This window comes from Falco biarmicus, chromosome 6, assembly GCF_023638135.1.
Source record: "Falco biarmicus isolate bFalBia1 chromosome 6, bFalBia1.pri, whole genome shotgun sequence".
Lineage (NCBI taxonomy): Eukaryota > Metazoa > Chordata > Aves > Falconiformes > Falconidae > Falco > Falco biarmicus.
In genome coordinates this window covers 29468991-29489404 of record NC_079293.1, presented here as the reverse complement: position 1 = coordinate 29489404, position 20414 = coordinate 29468991, and the positions used below count along the sequence as shown (strand labels likewise).

The 20414-nt window shown below is 38.4% G+C and overlaps 1 protein-coding gene across 1 annotated transcript in view; it reads right to left on the bottom strand.

Moving 5' to 3' along the window:
• Positions 1 to 20414, bottom strand: part of GREB1 (growth regulating estrogen receptor binding 1) — a 108968-nt gene that overhangs the window by 52088 nt on the left and 36466 nt on the right. The window contains exons 2-4 of the mRNA XM_056343961.1: positions 15007 to 15163; positions 2829 to 2948; positions 1911 to 2087 (exon numbers count right to left, since the gene is read on the bottom strand). Of these exons, the coding sequence (XP_056199936.1) occupies positions 1911 to 2087; positions 2829 to 2948; positions 15007 to 15163 (454 nt within the window). The remainder of the gene's footprint in view (positions 1 to 1910; positions 2088 to 2828; positions 2949 to 15006; positions 15164 to 20414) is intronic.

The window sequence follows — 20414 nt, the reverse complement described above, 5'->3', positions numbered from 1 at the left end:
TGAAGAGCAGCCTAAACTCAGTAGATCAAAAATAAGCTTTCTGTCCTGTCTTTAAAAGCAAGACAATAAAATAAGATTCCCTTCTTCATATTAAATGTTTTCAACTTAAATCTATCACAAGACAGAGGTCACTGTGTTAAACTAATAGACAGAGAATTTAAGGAATGAATGGTTCTGTCTTTTACCTCACTATGTCTGAAACACAAGACTATTCATGTCTGCTTCTAATTCTACTTACCCTGATTTGACTTGCATCGGTGTATGAAAATCCTCACGTTTTTTCATTAGATTAGAGACCAGGAACATTATTTTATTTCCATCTCCCAGATGAAGACTTTGGATCTTAAAGTATGCAGGTTCTTTCCTACTTAAGCTTGCTACAGAATACATAAAAGTCATCCTACGGAATACTAAAATTCTTGGCAAAAGAATGTGATCCACTGGTGTGTAGGTGTGTAACAACAGCCAAAAGTAAGCATTTGAATGGTTTCAGGAAACTAAAATGTATTAAATAAGCAAGCTGAGGATGCAGGTAGCATAAAACCCTCCCAGTTATGTTCCTGTTGCCTTTTTCTGTTCTTGTTTAGCATGCAATTAACAAATACACTACTTCCTCTCTGCTAACAGCCTAAGGAGCTTAAGCTGTTAATAGTGCTAGCACTGAATGACTTGAGTGGTACAACATTCCTGTCTTTATCTTTAAAATGACAACACATGGGTGATTTACAACCCTCCTAATTCTTTTACAATCACTAGTCAAATGTACTGTGACCAATCTAACTCTGCAAGATCACATGAGGAAAGAAATTACTGTACATAGAATTACATTATGCACCTTCACACTACACTGTCATCCCAAACGCCTTGAAGAGTTGCTCAGTCTCAGATAACAACTGAGTTCACATCGTATCCCTCAGTGTCTGTGAAAGAAAACTGTCAGAAGACATGCAATTATTTCCTTTTTGCTATTTAAAGCTCACACTGGTACACAGATATATGATGCAGCATTTTTTTGTTAACTAACTAAGAAAATAATACATAGGAACATGAGAGTGCCTGAAAAAAAGAGTTCTCCCTCCAATTATATACCACTTTTCTCAATATAAAAACTATTCCACTTCAATAACTTTAATATTCAGTTCATTCATTCACATGACTGCAGATCTTCCTTATTTGGGTTGGTTTGGACAGGGCTAATGGCCATCAGAAAGGCTACAATAAAAATAGATAAATAGATAAAGGACCTATGTTTATGTCAGAAGTTAGACTTTTAAATAGATGAAAAACAAGAAACTGAAGTATCCTGCAAACAGTATTATTCAAACACAAGTATTACCTGATTACACATATAAAAAAAATTCAATTTATAATCATTCATATTTATTTGTATTGTGATAATAGCAAAAAGTCATAGGTTAGAATCCAGAACCCATGCTATTATTCAAAGACAGTGGAGAATATTATTCCTATCTCAAAGAGGTAAATCTCATAAATGTTTGTAGTCCAAACTATCATCACATCGTTTGCATGTATATAGTAGCCTGAAAGTTCCACTTGACAGACCTACAGTCTGTCCATGTCAGTATTTGGAAAGCTAAAACAGGAAGAGGCAGCAGTTCAACTAGTCCAGTTACCAGATGTGCAGTTCAGCAACAGAACTGACTGGACAACAACTTCAGCCTTGGACTAATGGATAGAAGGTGATGAAGCATTTCTAATGAACTGGTTCACTCTGCACCTTTCCAAAGCAAACATAGCCAGGTCTGAGTTACTATCTTGTTATACACCACCACAGCATTACTGTAGATGTAAAACAGAAATAAGATCTGCTGAACTCACTCTGCAAAAATAGATTAACTATTAATTGTAGCCCACAGAAGAATCCACTTACTGCAATCACAGACACTTACCCAGCAGGGCATTGCGCCCATTGTCATCTGGCAGGAATCTTTTATCCACAGCACACACTAAAAGGTGATCAGGTAAATTTGGTGACTTTGCACCAACAAGTAAAAACCCTGATGGTACCTCAATATGTTCATTGGAAATTGAAACCAGTCTCAAATCTTTACCAGCCTGGCAGAAACCTAGAAAAAAATCAATTCAATGTATTTTAAGTTGACAAGATTTTTTTGTTGAATACTCACCATTGTCTTCATTAAAGGACTTCCTATGTTTTTAACAAAAACCAAAGTTTTATCCTCTGAGGTCAAGGGTAAGCAAAGAGATAATTTTCTTTCCTGGCTTTTGGTCAGCCATAAACAGATGCTACCAGTACAATAAACAAACAAAAATCTGAAAATTTACAGGGAAGTTTCTCTTGATGATGTTTTGCAACCTACTTATTTATGGGACAATATACTAACTTTATCACAACTTAGGTCAAACATTCAGAAATGGAGATAATAGTTCTCAATATCTGGTGAATTTTACTGGTTTTTCCTGGGTCTTGGAATATTTTTTACAAGATAAGCTTTAAATAGAAAAGAGTGATGATAAAGCCATATGAATTACCACATTTCAGCAAATGCCGTGCCTGCAAACTCAACCTTTTAAAGGTTGCATTGCGTAAGAGAACAGAAGCACTGTCCTCATGCCAGGTGTTCCAACAGAAATGCTTATCTGACACACTGAGCAAAGACCCTGTCAAATACAAGAGCAAGCCAGAGCAAGCCACCTTTTTCTGGCAGTTAATGTATACTGACAGTTTTAGGATTTCTACATCATATAGGTTATCTCATTCTGATGAATTATAGGGAAATGGCCCCAATCCTACACTTTCCAGTAAGGCAAATGCCTTCTGACAGCATTTTCAGTGCATTTCTTACCATCAGTAGTGCAACATCCTTCTGGGGGAGGCTTCATCTGGTAAGAAACAGGACTACTTGATTCTGAGCCTTCTTCCTCCTCCTCCTCTTCTTCTTCCTCATTATCTGCTCTGCTGCCTGCTACAAATTATCACAGCATAAATGACTTAGACAACAGAAATCACTGGCAACAAACCAATGAATGAACAGTGTGACCCAGTTACAGCAAACCGGGTTCTCTCCTCTTGACAATGACTTTGCTGTTGCCAGCTCCTAAGGTATTTGTTGTTCCCTTAAAGATCCAACTTCCAGTCATGTTTACAACGGAATGTCTTTCATTAAAAAAGAAAGCTTTTAGTTCCTGTGCAAAAAAATGTTCAAAAGCATGAGCCAACTGCACCTGAGAAGGAAAAAAAAATATGAAAGGACAAATAAACAGAAGCCTCAATTTAGTTTTTAAAAATCTCATCATTTTTAGGCTAATCTCATGATTTTTAGAAGCCTAAGTCCTGGTGTTTGAACTCTTGCTGATCACAACAGTGTAACCATATCCTTTGTTTTACAATATTAACAGCCAATGTAAAACCAAAGTCATTACTGCTTAGCACTTTAGAATGTCCTGGCTACAGTCCAAGTACAGATTTTAATAATTAGGTATTGACTGTGTCCTTGGTGTTGTACAGGAAACTGAAGAAATGGTTCCTGCTTGAAACTAGGTTCACCACAGATGGTGCCACAACAAGAACACCTAAGTCTCAGGCCGTCTGTCTCCCAACAGACCCCAGAGCACTGAGTAAAATATTGCTACTGCCCCTACAACATCGAGGAAAGGCGGATCTCTAGGAAGACCATTCACAGCAGCCTGTGCTAGCCTAGGAGGCAATAATGAATGCTGGAGAGAATACATGAAGTAGGCTTCATTTTTTGGAGGGCTTTAGGTGTTTCTTCTTCAGATTCTCTGCTGTAAACCACTTTTCTGGTGCACCAGGTACCTAAACCAGCATTCCTACCTGATAGCTTGCTCGTTAAGAGAATTTACCTGCATATCATAGGTGTATTTTTCAGCCTCTCAATTAGAGACTGGTTCTTTCATTCTCTTCACCCACAGGACAATAATTTTTTCATGTATAATGCAACAGCTCCAGCAAAACATATTGAGCAATGACTCCATCCCCTCTTATGGCTCAGACACACTCACGACAAAAGGGACAAAGCTGGCAAGCAGAGGAGTGCAGCTAAATGGTAAATGGGGAGAGCACTTCTATGGACAGGACTAAGGAAAAATTCAGACCAGATCCAGCCTTACATATGACAGAGATAGGGCACAAGTATGAAGTGAACCCTTTATATATAACTTAAGAACTTCATATAAGTATATAACTTATATAGAACTTAATACAAGCTATGTGAATATTTTAATATACATATAATGTTTTCTCAGTGGGACTATTCATAGGGCTGATAGTATCCTTCAGCTGATTGCAGCATCAGGTCTTAAATCAACAGCCACAAAATATATTTTATCTATGAACAGACAACCTCCCTTAAATGCAGGTCAAGGAAGGATGCAGTTAACCACAGGCATGAGTTAGCTGCAAAGTTCATGTCAGACCGTGGTGCTGCTGTAAGAGCTGAATATAACAACACTCAAGAAAAATCTTACTGCAGTGGAGCCAGTTGCCATACCACTGCTCTGCATTGCTTTCCCATGCTGCTTCCCAGCCTTTTCCCACTGAAGCCCCAGTGATATTGGTGGTATAGGACTTGGATAATAATGGAAAAATAATGCTTGTCATTAACTTCTGAAATCAGCTTTGCACCTTTTTGACAGAAGCATAATACACAGGCCTAAAAGGTGGCACCCAAATGCATCTAAGAGCATAAGAGAAAAATGGAAGAAATATGTTTTTTTATTTGAGAGATAAGGTGTGAGTAGAGAATCAAAACCATGAATGCGATTGTGATTCAAATGGGATTTTGATTTCAGAACTGAAGAATTAAAGAACCTCATTGATTTGCATATGCTGACTTCTAATAACTGGCAATCCAGTCCACAGGTTTAATTTTCAGTTTATATGATAATAACTAGGCAAACAGAGATATGCAAGAAATCTAAACCTGTTACAGCCAAATAACCTTGCTTCTATTGTAAAGAGATTTTAAAGCACATTCCTAGAAAGTTCCTGAACATCCAGACCATTTATTGGCATTTTCAGATATGTTCTGCAATTAAAAAGGCTAAGAAAAACTAAGAAGATGTTAGAAGACCCTCATTAGAAATGTACAACCAGTGAAACCACAGCAGGCTGCAGGCTTTTTGATAAAATGAAAAATCTAGCAAAAGGTTTGTTGAAATAATGGTAACGGTTTGGGAGCATTTTAAGCACCACATGAATTTGCCAGGTCTGGGGAAGAGAGGAAACACATCAATAACAAAAAAAGAGAAAAACCCACCAAACAGAATGAAAAAACATACTATTATTGGAGCCAAGGTCCAAGTCCCAAATTCTCAGAAGAATGGGCTTGTGATAACTGGCATGATTGGAAAGCTGTAGAAAACCAACTAAAGCTGGCTAGAGGCCATATAAAGAATGGAAAAGGAAAAGGAATTATTTACAAAATGTTAGGCACCTGCATAGAAACTCCCTGTCAGCACAGGGAAAACGACAGTAGAGGAAGACAAGGTCTGAAAGAGGAAATAGAAGGCAGGAAAGCGGCTAAGTAATTACTGTGTTTGAAAATTGAGCAGCTGCAGAAACAGTTACAGGAAGAAAAGGAGAAAAAACAAAAACTGGAAGAAAAGGTTGAGATGATGCTTATGCAGGCTCCCAATCTCCCTGACATTTTACAAATCAAAAAGTTAAGTATATCCTCTGAAGAATGGGATAGAAACATATAGCGTGACCTCAGCAACAGCGAACTGGGGAAAGACAATTCTTTATCTCCTTCAAATCCCCCTGAATTGGAAGCCAGAGCCATTACAGAAACAGAAGAAACTACTGGACCTCAGGGTGTAGCAGGAGATCATACCCAAGAAATTGCTGCATTCCATCAGAATTAGATGGCTAATTTGCAAGAGTGCTATGGCTGTAAACCAGGCAAAACTACAACTGAATATTTATGGCAAATATGTCCAACCAGAGAAGACAGAATCTTACTAAATCATGATGAAGTCGATGGATTTTGGGGTCCTGATGTCTTTTTCAATTCTGGCCCCAAATGATCCCCACTTGATAATACGTAGGCATACTGGGCTAGCAGAATAGATATACTAGAGAAAGGAGAGCCTCTGTTAATACCCATTAGATACTTGAGCGAGCTCTCCACAGCTATTGCAAAAGCTGCCTGTATCAAGGCCACGCATGACACAGCTCTCTTAATGTTCTCGTTTCAGCAGTTGTACAGATCATTACATGCTCAAGCCATTAATTAAGGGAGCCCCTGCTGTACTCAAATATTATCTCATTGCAAAATGAGATGAAATTAGGAGAAACACATACTTCAGTACCCCACTGGTCATAAGGAACATTGCTGACCACCAGGAAGAAGCCCTGTTGTGCAGAAATCTCCCTACGTGGGGAACATTAAGGCATGACATTATAAATCATGGGGGAGAAATGGGATGGGGTGATCTTATCTATTGACACAAAAAATACAGATCGTAACGTCAGACAAATTATATGATCACCTGAAAATAGTGCCCAGGAACCAGGAACCATTGATCGCCAGCCCAGGACTCAGAGGTGGAGAGAGCTCTATAATCAAGCATTGGCATTAGGCATTCCAAGAATTCAAAGAAAAACTGCTGGCATTATCCAGGATCTAATTAATGTGTTTCAGAGACACAGTAACAGCAATTGGAGGGAAAACACGCCAAACACTGAGACACCATCACCAACTCAGAGAGGGGACGATAAACCCTTCCTTCTCTAAAATTCAAGATCAAAAAACAAATGGAATAGCGCCTGGATGACAACTGGGCCTGTCTGTCCAGCAAGTGGAAATCTGTCAATGGATAATAATAGCCGATATATTCTCATTCCAGTTGGTCCTCAACAACAACTGGTGAAATTTGTAATAGATATGGGCACACAAATTTCAATATTAACCCAGCAGGATGCCAAGAAAGCTGGGTGTGTGACACGGACAGCACAGAGTTAAAATCACTGGTGTAACAGAGCAAGTGTTATTTGCCAAACCACAAAAGTTAATCTATAGCTCCTGGGCGAGAAGCCCATATCATCTACTTGTTTTGCAGTTAAAGATCACAATAAAAATATTTTGGGTTTCAATGTTTTGAATGGCAGAACCTGGCACCTGCTGGACAGCAGCTCATGGTCCTCGTGACCCTAATTCTGATAGATGTCAGGAGGCTACAGTGCGTGTACTCTGCACAGCACCTGTACTCCCTGAATCAAAGAACACTACAGTACCACGACACCCAATTTCTGCTGCAGCATAAAAGAGAATTTCTGAAGGCATAGCTGATTTGGCAAAACAACAAATCATTCCCAGAACCCACTCCCCATATAATTCATTGGTTTGGCCAGTCTGAAAACTGGATGGGAGGTGGTGACTAACAATTGATTACCAGCACTTAAGTGCCCACACAGACCCACTAACAGCTGCAGTACTCAATACTGCAAACCTAACAGCCACACTACAAGCAGCCATACACCGATGGATGGCAGCACTAAACGTAAAAACCATGTTCTTTATGGTCCTCTTACAAGAGGAGGAAAAAAAGGAATTTGCTTTTACTCGGGAAGGTATACAATATATCTTTAACAGACTCCCACAAGGATATAAACACCCACAATTGCTCATGCTGCGCTTGCTGAACTTTTACAGACAGTCCCACTTCCTCAAGATGTGAAACTGTACCTATATATAAATGATATTCTAATTGGAGGAGATTCCCCTGAAAAGGTAGGGGAAGCTGCAACAGCAGTATGGCAAGCACAACATAAAGCAGAAATTGAAATCCCACCTGAGAAATGTCAGTAGAGAAGTAAAAATTTTAGGTACTTGGTGGGTAGGGCAGCAATTCCATAGGACACCCTAAGAAAACCAGAACAGCTACACATGCCCTAATCAAGGAAAGAAATTACAACAGCTTATGGGAACCTTAGAATATTGGAGAAAACATGTGTCCACATTTTCTGCCATTGCTGGTTCACTGTATTCACTTTTTTAAAAAGAAAAACCATGGAAGTGGAACCCAGAACATGAAGAGGTAGTCAAATACTGTAGTACAGGAATTAAAAACTTATCACTGGGACTAGTACACCCCCAAGACCCTGTTATAGTAGAACAGGGTCTTGACGAACATGGTACTGATTGTAATCTGTTCCAAAATGGCCCTAAAGGACCAAAGAGACCTTTATTGCTCAGCTCAACTGCATTTAAAGAGACAGAACAGAGATACCCTTAAGTGGGAGAAGGAACTTTTGACTCTAGTCCAAGCAGTGAAACAAGTTGGAAAAATACACCAGGAACAGCCTGTGCAAACCAGAAGACCATTTAATTGTTAGAAGCAACCCTAAAGGGAACTGCTTCCCCAGAAGGAGTTGCACAAAAAGCTACAGTCAGAAAATGGTATGTTTATTTGACAGGAATTGCAGAGGAAGTGAAATTAACTGAAGGAGATACTAAAGTTTCCAAATTACAGATGCCTATAAATGCAGATCCATTAGCATTACAACAACCTTTTAAACCCTCACCAATTTTAAATGCACCTTCTCTCACCAAAGGAACACCAACAGAAGACATTTGGTTTACTGATGCCTCAACAAAAAAGATAAAAGGTAAATGACAATAGAAGGTTGCTGCATTAAACATCAATGCTGGCAAACAAATAACAGAAGGTGAAGGTAGTGCACAAGTAGGAGAAGTAAGGGCAGCTGCTTAGCAGCACAGAATAGAGAAAAAATTATGTAAGTAGACTCCTAAGCCGTATGGACCAGTGCCACACAATGGCTCTGTCAATGGGAATCCCTGAACTGCGAAGTAAACCAATCCCCAGTCTGGAGTACTCAAAATTGGCAATTATTATTAAATATAGCCAGAAAAACACCATTCAAGACGGGATGAGTAAAAGCTTGTGCCACGGGCAATAAGCCAGCCACAAACTGGAATCAAAAGGTGGATGAATTGAATAAAATTAGGAAGATAAAAACAGGGAACTCCTTAAATCCTGAGTGGCACTGACAAGGAGAATGGCTACCTCAAAAATTAGGCCACACAGGTAAAGAAGCACTTCATTTTGCTGCACAGAGGAAGGGTTGGCCCCTAAACAGGAAAACTTGTGAAATTATTCTTACATAACGTCCTCAGTATAAATTAAGATTACAAACAGTTAAAGCACCACCTTTGCATATCAGTGAGGGTATAACCTTATGGTCTACCTGGCAAATCAATTATATCAGCACTCTAAAACCACCTGCTGGGTATAACAGATGTAGAAGTAGTATCTCGACTCCTCATGGCAACTAAATGCCAAAAAGCCAACAGACAAAATACTGTATGGGGGTTACCATCTTTGTTCTCAAGTCTACCTACTCCTGATACCACCCGAAGTGATAATGGCTCACACATCTCATGCAAGAAGGTGCAAGAATGGGCAAAACAAGAAGAAATTCAATGGGTATTCCACACCCCATACTAGCCTCAATCAAATGGAAAGGCAGAAAGATCTAATGGCTTATTGAAAAAGAGCCTTAAGCCATATGAAGCCCAGTGGGATACTCATCTTTCCAAAGAACGTCACCAACTGAATCATTGGTATGGGCCCACTGAAAGCCCTGCCAGCCAAGCATTCTTTGCAAAAACTGAACGTAACACTCCACCTTCTGATGAAAGAAAATGTCCAATAACATTACAGCTAGAACAACCTATTATGGCAAATTTACCACAAATTGGAACTGTGCCTATGACTCCAGTGAAACCTTGTGGGCCACTTGCTTGGGAAGCTACTGATAGCAGTGGAGCAAAACATAGACGGATTTATCCTGCATCATAAACAGGGTAACCTTTTTGGCCTTCCCCACCAAAACCTTTTCTTTCTTTTGTCTTACAGGAGAAAATTAATCTGTATTGATGGCAACAACAGCAGCAGCATATTCCCAGCCCAGTCTCATTTTTCCTTTTAACTGAGACAAGTATAATCCTTCCAGTTCAGACACAAAGTTCTTTGGACCATGCGCTACTAAATTACTAAATTATACTTACTGGAAGTGTTGGGATCTCACCAAAAGATAAGGCAGACTTGAAGCCTGCTACTTTGGTTATACATGGAAATTAGGCATAACTGAAGGATGAATGGAGATGGGAGACACTGCACAGAAAAAGAATTATTCTATTTCACAATAATAACATTCATCAAATGAATTCAAAATTCAAAAAATTCACTTCAAGCTACACCAGGTGAAGAAATAAAAATAGGGTTCCAGGCAATCAATGGACTCACCCACGAAACCCCCACCAACATAAAAATATACTATACTGATTTTTCTAAATCAAGAAACAGTAAAAAATCTTGCTAAAAGATACCAGAACAAAATCAGCAAATTCCATCTTTAAAGGGAACCAAACAAGACACCATTTTGGTAGGATGTTGAATTAAAAATCACACTAAGTGTATGACAGCAACCTTACACATTGTAAACTACGCTGGAGAAACACACAAGATACGTACCTGTGCTTTTAAATGTGAATGCTGGTATACCTTTACTATATTCCAACTGACTTCATGATCTCAAAGGTCTTTTCCAACTTAACTCTATGATTCTATAATTCTATGATCCACTGTCTGCCTTTGAATAGACTCCAACTCTTGTTCCAGCTTAGGTTTTCAATTCAAGATTGATATTGAACAAACATATTCACCAACTCAACCTCCTATCAGACTGTCTCCTCATATTTATAAGACTGGTGTCTACATGATTAAAAACATAGAACAGCAGCATTATTTAACCCATCATGGTCCCTAAAATGAGTGGAACTCTCAATACAGGTTGATATCTCTGCAATTAAACCCCCCTGCTCACCACTCCTGAACACATCTTATACAGGGTGGCTAGTGTGGTTGCATGGACAAACCCTCACCTCTCCAAAATGATCGAGGAGAGATGTGACTTTATCATGGGAACAGGGCTAAGAGTATTAAACAGCACAGATGCCAGAATTTTAACAAACAAAATAACCTTGGCAACAAGTGATGTACATAAACTAGAGAACCTGTTACAATCTTCTTTAATGGCACTAGGAACTAGTCAATGGCTTTTAGCTGATATGATGCCTGAGTGGGAGAGAATTAATGAAAAAGACCACCAACTAATTACAGAAGTACTTGGCATTACCCAAAATAATATTTCTCTAGCTCTTAGCTGCATCCAGGCTCAGCTGAAGATACAATCTACTGTGGCAGCAATTATAAGGGAAGGTAACAAGGGCACCTTGGCCACTGAGAATCAAAAGGTAATCTGGGATAATGCAACCAAATTTGAAAGGGCCTTCCAATCTTGGTGGCATCTAGTTAATGTCACTTATAAGCCCACCAACAGTAAACCACAGTTTTCATTTTGACAAGACCCAACGCTTTGGTATACACCATATACCCAATCGTTGCCCTGGGATTCAATCACCACAGATAGAATGGTACTCTATCTGATAGAATATAGAGTATGGGCCCAACAAAATGGAAAAAAATGGCAAACCACTAATATTGATGCATATGCTGTACAGGGACAATAGGGATTTTTTGGCGACAGTAATACCATTAAGGCCTAAGACATTTGTCTTGACAATGAACAAAACGTTTGTCGCTTTGAAATAAAACCTGATGAAACCCCTGAAACTGTACTTGTATATGCTGGAAATGGATGTGTTTGTATAAGAACCCTTTGTGATTTTGTATTTATAGACAACGCCACTGTGGAGACATATAATCACTCAAATATCTGTATTTGTCATTTTACCAAAATTATGGGCTGTGACTAATTACTCAGCCCCTGTAACAACCCACCAATTGTTACAGTTGAACTACATTTCATATCAAGATTCATTGCCTACCCCCATTGGAATGAATCTTAGATTGGTGAAGAAACTACTACAACATGATGACCTGTGTCAATTGCTGAAACAAAGCTGTCTGGAACAAAAAACCCCAAATTACCATTCACCATGATGCAGAGGAGATACACTATGTCCTGGAAAGAGTGAAGAAGGACAGAGAACACCACTGGTGGGGCACCTTGTTCGGATGGTCACTGATAGCAACAGGAGTTTTTGAATCAAATGCTGCATCCCATCATAATTTTACTAATTTCTGTTGTATTATGTTTATTGTTGAACATTGTTCTGTATGTTAAGAGAATGGAGGATAGCTAGATGGGTGGTACTATTGCAAAAAACCTCACATACCTAACATTGCTTAATCACATTTAACAAAATCCTAACAAATAAGTAGACCAACCAAAACTTTCCTCAAATTACAATTGGAATATGGCATTGATCTATTTATAGGCACAGAGGCAAGAGGTGACCACACTGCTGTTCTGTGAGAGATATCGATAGACTTTAGTCACGGGGTGGATTTTGGTGGTGCGTTTCCCACCCTCACCTCCCACCAGGTCACTCTACAGTCTCAGGAACACTGGTTAGGCCTTAGCCTTGGTGTAATAAGTTGGGTGGTTAAGTGTCCCTTGGCTGTACCAGAAAGCCTTGCACGGCTCAGATGGGAGAAGCACTCACCACACCAGGAACTCCTGTTGCCTGGCCAAGGCAGGGAACAAGAGTGGGAATAACCAGGCATCCCCTGACAGCCTTGGAACATTCCAGGCTTGAATCATAGCCCGAGTGGTACAGTACCACTGTTACCAGAATTTTGAAAATTTGAAAATTTTGAAAATTCCAGTAATTACTGACTCGGTCCACAGCCAAGATAGAAACTTACCACTGACTGAAGCCAATCATCTTGCAACCCGATAAACAGGGGTCCTAAGTGAGGCCCTTTGAGCCTTCCTGGACCGCAGCCGGCTGCAGCCAGCATCTCCCTCTTGGGGGGGTGGCTCTTGGAGCTCACATACTCTCCTGTTGGCAAAGTCTGGAGGACTCTCACCTAAAGCTGATGACGGGGCCTGGGCTGAACCCCCCAATGCTTGAGGATCAGCTGTTCACCCATTGAGAAATGCCAAGGCATTTGATGTATTTCACTGAACTCAAGGGGAAAGTTTAACAGGTATACCTTTGTATATTTATATGCATATATATCTTTGCACATTTGCTCCTTTGTGTCCGTGTGCATGTGTGTGTGAACTGATTTAGATATGCTCTCTATAATTAAGTTACTGCTCTGATTGTAGTAAATCCTATGGATTCACTTTGAGAATACTAAATTAGCCAATGAGTAAGTGCTGCTAGAATCTTGTGATCCACATTAAAAGGTCCACCTTAAACTGTGAATAAGTCTTAGACTGCTGCTAGATCAAAAGCTGTGTAAAAATTCTCTCTGTGGTGAATTTGTGTGTGTACAACATCATATGAAGATCATTTTTTAAATCATTCTAGCTTGAATCTATCTCAGTTTTCCTCTGTATATTTCATCCATGTCATAACTAATAGAGTGAACCTTGCCATCAAACTTTGTTAAGGCGCACTTTTATAAATTCATATTACAAGCACTTTTGCTAATACTTTTGACAGTGATTATTTGAGTGACCCTAAACCACTCTTTCACAACACCCACATGAAGAATAACCTAGGAAAATCTTCAGAGTCCCTTCAGAATTCCTCTTGTCTGAAACTTTCATGAAAGGAATGTTCTCTGCCAGGCTGTTGTAAGACTTTTAATTAATTACAGTTCAATTCTGTTTCCATTAACTGCAAAGAAAACAGAATCAGCCCCTCAAGGTTTGGAAAGTTCTTTGAAAGCCTTGAAAGAAAGAAGTTACGCAAGTGTGAAATTGCACTTTTGTTCCTGAACAGTGCATCTGCTCCTGTAGCATCTTTCCCAACTGATGTCATAATCCATTTTGTGACATCACAGTTGGTTTCCACGGGAAAGTTTATTAAATCCTCATATAAAGGTTTGAGAGAAGGACCACCTTGTGTTGGGAATAAGCAGCATTTATATTTAAACAATGAATGTATATTCAGTATTATGGCCTATATAAGCCAAAAAAAAAAAAAAAAAAAAAAAAAAAAAGAAGAAGAAATTACTAATTATTTGTGAGCTGTCACCAGATTTACTTTTTCCAGAAAGGTTTTCTCAGCTCTTATCGTGAGGTAATAGTAAAAAGTTCAATATGTGCAAAATATTTTTATCTACTACTATATCTTGGGCTGAATTTATTTTTTTTTCTGTTACTATGGAATGTTAACCATTATGCATTTTCCATTACATATATATCTAAGCCATCTTTAGCAATGGCAGGGGAATTAATGGTGGCATTCTTCACATATTGGTAAACTCACTGAAAACCATGAGACTACTGCACAAAACAGCACACCAAAATACCAAATTGTATCACGAGCTTATCAGATCTATATAGTTTAGACAAACTATACTACTTCCAAGAAAAAAACAAACAAAAAGACTGAGTAAATGAAACTCAGAAAGCAGGCTTTTCTAAACACACACAAAAATTCAGTGAGAAATCCCATGTGTTAAACAACAACTAGTGCAGGGTTTACAAGAGAACACATCCTAAATTTTTACCTTTGTAACCACAGAGTAACTAAAAATATTATGCCCAAAGTTAAAATCAGTCTTAGCATATATTTTTTATAAATCTGTCATGTGTCTACCACCATTTGCTGTATAACTTCCAGCGGTTTATGGTAAATTATAAGATAACAGATTTATGTTCCAAATCTCCAAAGATTCCTCCACACATGTAATGGAACAATTCCTAGTACTTCAATTTATGTATATTGATAAACAACAAATTTATAAACTGTAGAAATAAAGCTGAGCAAGCAAGTGGCTTAATTTTGCCGAAGTAAAAGACAATGCAGTTTGTATTTTAATCTAGTTCTAATACATACATATGTATGTATCTTTGTAGATCACAAAAAATGCAAACAAAAACTTTAAATACTTTTTCTGCATTCTGATTTGAAATGTGTGTGCTGAGCCTTAGGAAAGCAAACAGCAGAATTGTCTTTGAGCAGAAATATACATTCCACCATTTCCTACCTTCCAATGATGACAGTTGCTGTTCAGCTTCCAAATACAACTGAGAAAAGATTGGTCTGGGAACTAAGTTGTTTGAGCGGAGAGAGGCCTCAATAGAATTATGCAATACTTCTTCAAACCGTGTTGTCTTGAGCTGACCAGCGTAAGAATTTCCCATCTTCTCAAAAAAAAAAAAAAAAAAGAAAAAGAAGAAAGAAAAAAATATTCAATTTTAGCAGTCAGAACTCAATCCCTGCATGTTGTCAGACTACAACATTTCTCACGAAAGAAAGAAGCTTCATTGTCCACAAAGAAAGGCAAAGGAAAAGAACATTGACTCCAGCAGTCACTGGGCAGATCCTGCTGGTAAATTACAGGAAGTTATCTAAAAGTAACAGCTTTCTGTAATTCAGCAGAAGGGCAGCAAGCTTTGACACCTTCTTGAAGATGTGGCTAGAAATCTGATGAGAGTAATTCCTTGGTTTATATATAGCAATTGACGAGATGCATTTTCAAGAGTCAGCAATCTCATCTGTTAAACAGCCTTTGTTTTACATGACTGGAACAGAATAAATGTTAAAAGAACTGGGGAATAGCACAGTTTAGTGTGTTTATCTCTGCATGGCCCACAATAGCTGAAAACTCATGGCTAAAGCAGTTCAACATATCTTTTAAAGGTGCTGTCTCATAAACAATGTAACCAGACTATAACTCAGATATGAAATATAATGGCTTTTCCTTCTCTCCTTAAGCAGTATTTTTCCCCGCAAACATGTTTGGGTTGTTTTTTTTTTTTTCATTCTAGAATGAGACATTATCAATTATCTATTTAATTTTGCATTTAATTATTAGGACTTCAGTTTAGTGAAACTGCGTAATTTACTCATTCTGCCATTGAGGAGTCAGTCTATTCCAGCTGAATATCCCACGTACTTAACTACTGCCTGCTTTCCATAGTGAATACAATGAACTGGTAGAACCAAAAGCCATGTCAGCTTTCTTTTCCTATCACAAAGTAGCTCTTGCCCTGGGCCCCATGTCCTTTCCCTCCTCAAGTAACTGTGAATAGAAAGCATGAAATGCTTCCTGTTTGTGGCAGTAATTCCCAAACACTGAACAGCCCCTCCTCAGCACTGGATACTGCTTGGGAAATGAGCCAGTTGGGAAGCATCCTGTAGGAATCAGTCAAGCAAAAGAAAAACTACTGTGAAACCACATACTGCTCTTGAGGAAAAAAGGGCTTTGAAAGGAGCAATGTACAAACAATGTAACAATGTACAAAGATGGATATCTTTTTATGACTTTGTAAAGCATTTTTTACATATATAATCATATTTTTGTATACTTTTTGTATCATGTTAATACTACGTATATAGTATAGTTAGTACTATATAATACAGCATGTTGGTATTATATAACTTGTACTAATAGAAGTACAGTAAGAATTACAAAACCATGCAGGCAGCATTTAAGAACACGATTGTCCTGGTTTCAGCTGGGATAGAGTTAATTTTCTTCTTAGTAGCTGGTACAGTGCTGTGTTTTGGCTCTGGTGTGAGAGCAATGTTGATGAATCACAACAATGATCTAGATTAAAAGCAGGCACAACTGATGAAATATTTGTGTACATACACAAAATTAAACAGAAAAACTGCAGCAAGCAGTACTGATGTATCCATTTGGTGAAGGGTAAACAGGAAGCTGCAAAGCCTGTTAGCGATGTTCAGTACTAATATGGAAGCAAGGATGCATCTTCTGACACAAAAAGCAGATTACAGTTCCATCTCCGCACTGATAGGAAGCCTCTGGCTCCTCTTGACTTAAGTACCTGCTTCACCCACACCAAACACAGCTGAAGACAATGACGAAAACCTGACATCAGTATTGTCCTTAAAAAGCTTTATCAGAGGTGTACGCAGGAAACCCAAGGTCAAGCTCTGAAATTAATTATACTGAATGTTGTTTCTACACGAAAGCACTAGAAGATGTTTAGTTATATTTCTAATCCGTCTTTCAACAATTATGACAATCAGGTATCTTGATAATTATTTGTCTGTGTTACATTGATGTTTTATGTTTAATATAACACAGACAAATAATTATCAAGATACCTGACATACCTATTTAATTCTTCATCCTTTTAAATTCCTTCCCATATTATGAACTCTTTTTTTCTCTTCTTAGGTTGGAGGCATCTGCAGGCTCAGGGACCTATCTCTACACTTTCAGGGCCAGGTACAATATGGTTCTATGTGACTGTTCTTCACAGTCTTGAAAGTCTAGACTAAAGAGAAATAAAAATGCACGAACATGCTCTCAACATGTTAACATTTGAAATTACACCTTCAGGACTGGAAACAGCATTCAGCTATCAACCACTCCACACACTTTTTTACATAAACTGCTTTATTTAAATAGAGTGCCAAAACCTGAAAAATTAATGCAAAATCCAAAAGACTTTTTGCACTTTAGAAAAAAATCACTGATACAGCACAAAGGGAATATCCAAAAGTTTGACTGCAGTGGCAGAAGCTTGTTTTACAAAGGGCCAGATTCTACCTGTTCTCAATATGACCATGCAAAGCAGACTGGTCTACCTGCTTTTCAAACTTACTTATTTCTTTGAAAGATTCATTAAAGCACATGAAAAAGAGGAAGTTTTTAATCCAGATCAAGAAAAAACAATTCTGAGACAACTCAAAAGCATTATCAAACAGGCATGCAGACTGCTTTATACAATGAAAGCTTACTTGCTTTACTGATCACTATCTTGATCTAAGTGTGATGAATGAGAAAACACGGTAATATTTCTGTTTATAAACTCCACTCCAGACACAGTCAGCTATTATTCTGTACAGTTTATTAGGAACAGAAATAGATACACCATTTACCAGGATTTAACATACTTGCTCAGGATTCATACAACCCACTAGTGGACAAAACAGAAATCCTGTATTTAACCCTGAGGATGGCAGAAACCAGAATCTTACCAGTGTGATGTCACGGATAAAGAATCAGTTAAAATTAAGTTATTTTATATGCAAGGGGCAGGTCCTGGAATCCTTTACAATATAAGCATATTTGTTTATCCATTGGGGTGCTAATTTAATTATGTGAATGGGTTTGTAAAATGAAAGAAAAAAATCCTTTCTATACATCTGGTAAGCTCTTGTGTACCTGTAGGAACTTACAATCACAGTGCCAAACACAATCATAAATCCAGGAACATACTTTGGAAAATGTGATCAGTGTTTTATAGCCATTTTTCATTATCAAAGACACCACTGGAACCAGAAAATGGGCATTCCAGGAGCTTTTTTGCCAGCATCAGCCTTAGTCACTGGGAGTCTGAATGACAATCTCAGTTTGAGAAATTACTTTTATGAAGCAAGCAGGAAGCTGTTTCCCCACTAACTCTGTGATGGTGTCATCCCCTCTTTTCTTTAAAGCTGCTCAGACTGTGGTACCTGAATTGTCAATTGCTGACTGTGGCACCAGGAAGCAAAGGCTTTGAGTCCTATTTTCCTGCTTCAATGAACTCAGCGTTCCCAGCCTAGATTTATGTCTCTCTTGGATACAAGTGGGTGGCACAGGCTAAATTTTCAAACGCTTCTGAAATTCCAAGCCATGAACACAGACAGTGACAAGATGTCAGTGACACAGAAGGATAGCCCTTGATCCCAACTACTGATAAATCAGAGGGCACCTCCCCATCACACTGTCAGTTTTCATGTAAAACATGCAGAGAAAAATATTTGCCAATACAAAGGGGAGAAAAAAGGGGAAGACCTGGACTGGGAAGAGCTGCTTAAAACCATGATAAAAAGAGGAAAACCACTCTGAGGAACTTGGGAGCCTAAGAAACAATCGCAGATACAGAAGAAATCCATGGATAATGCTGCCAAAGAAAGATGCCAAGTCCAGACATCTGAAAATGAGAGTAGGAATGTGTTAGGCACTAAAGAGAACAGTCCTCAAATTCCAAACAAGGGACTGTCAGGATTCCCGTAGTAAACAGGGATTGCATGACTAGGAACACCAGGGAACTTCTTAAGGGTTAATGTCTGCCACATATAGAGGCAAATTCAAGTTCAACTGCAGCTGACCTAGTTAGGTTTTGAAGAAAACCTGCACTATTCTGCTATGATGCTGTACTCCAGCTGCTGTGATTTAGAAAAAGAGTTCCCTCCCAGCCAGGAGGGCAGTACTACCACAAGAGTCATTACGGTGACCAGTCACAATAACACAGAGCCATTGCCAGCGGCAGGAGGACATGCAGTCCCATCACTTAGGAGGGAGATCTTCTGCACAGTGGAACAAAGATGGTAACACACTAGTGACTTTTTAGTTGCCGTTGTCTGTGATAAAGATCAGTGAGGAGTATTAAGATTTTTTGAAGACCGAAGATCTAGCACAGCAATTCTGGACAAGATTTATCCTCTACCTAGGAGTGACTGGGTATCCTAAGGAAAGCTATGGACTTCAGAGCATAGAAATTAACCCAGAGCTTTTTACAACTCCCATTAAAACAGACAGATAAAGAATATTTGCCTTCAGCAGAAATTGAATAAAGAAAAGAATATATGTGGGCTGTGTTAAGAAGGCTTGAAAAAATAGTCTAGGATTCTAGGGATCTAGGAATCTAAGTGGAAAGTTAGGAAGACATATTTAATGACTAACAAATTCAGTCTTAGATACAGCTTACACATTATTACAGGAGGAAGAGTTTCATATTCAGTTGTGAACATTTTGCATTATAAAATATAATGGACATTAATACTTTAATTTACTAATCCTTCCAGCAAAACAGTATAGCAATGGATGCATTTTCCCAGTTAAAGCAGACAGCTTTCATACTTTTAAAATGGCCTAACAGTAATTTCAATTGTATCATTTCTAAGAGGAGAACAGTAAGATGTTTCCAAGCACACTCTTATTGCTATGGCAAGAGGTAGTTCAGCACTTGCATAAAGTGAGGGGGTTTATTTAGGTGAACTATGGATTTAGGCATCCAAAAGGCTATCCATTAAAATTTGTCTGGGAAGAGAAAGCATTCTTCACTGCAAGTTAACAATTTGTTCACAGATCAGTACTGGAAAAGCTGTTAGTGTGATCCTTTTGCTCTTTGAACATGAGTTAGATCAATCCAGTAACATCCTAAATCAATCAATATTTCTAAAGTTTGGTAAAGTCTTTAATAATTTTTGGAAACCAGTATCAAAAACAACAGTCTGATTAAGAAGAAAGAAAACCTAGGGCAGGGACTTGCGTGTAAGTGTAAGTACAAGCAGAAAAGTAAATTTGGAGACAGCACAAAGCTGATTCTCTTTAATAGTAATGATACATACTATAAGATCCTCCTCATGGATTCAGTTCAGCCACAAGATTGTGTAATCATGTTTTATTCTTATTTCCATTAAGCTATCTGT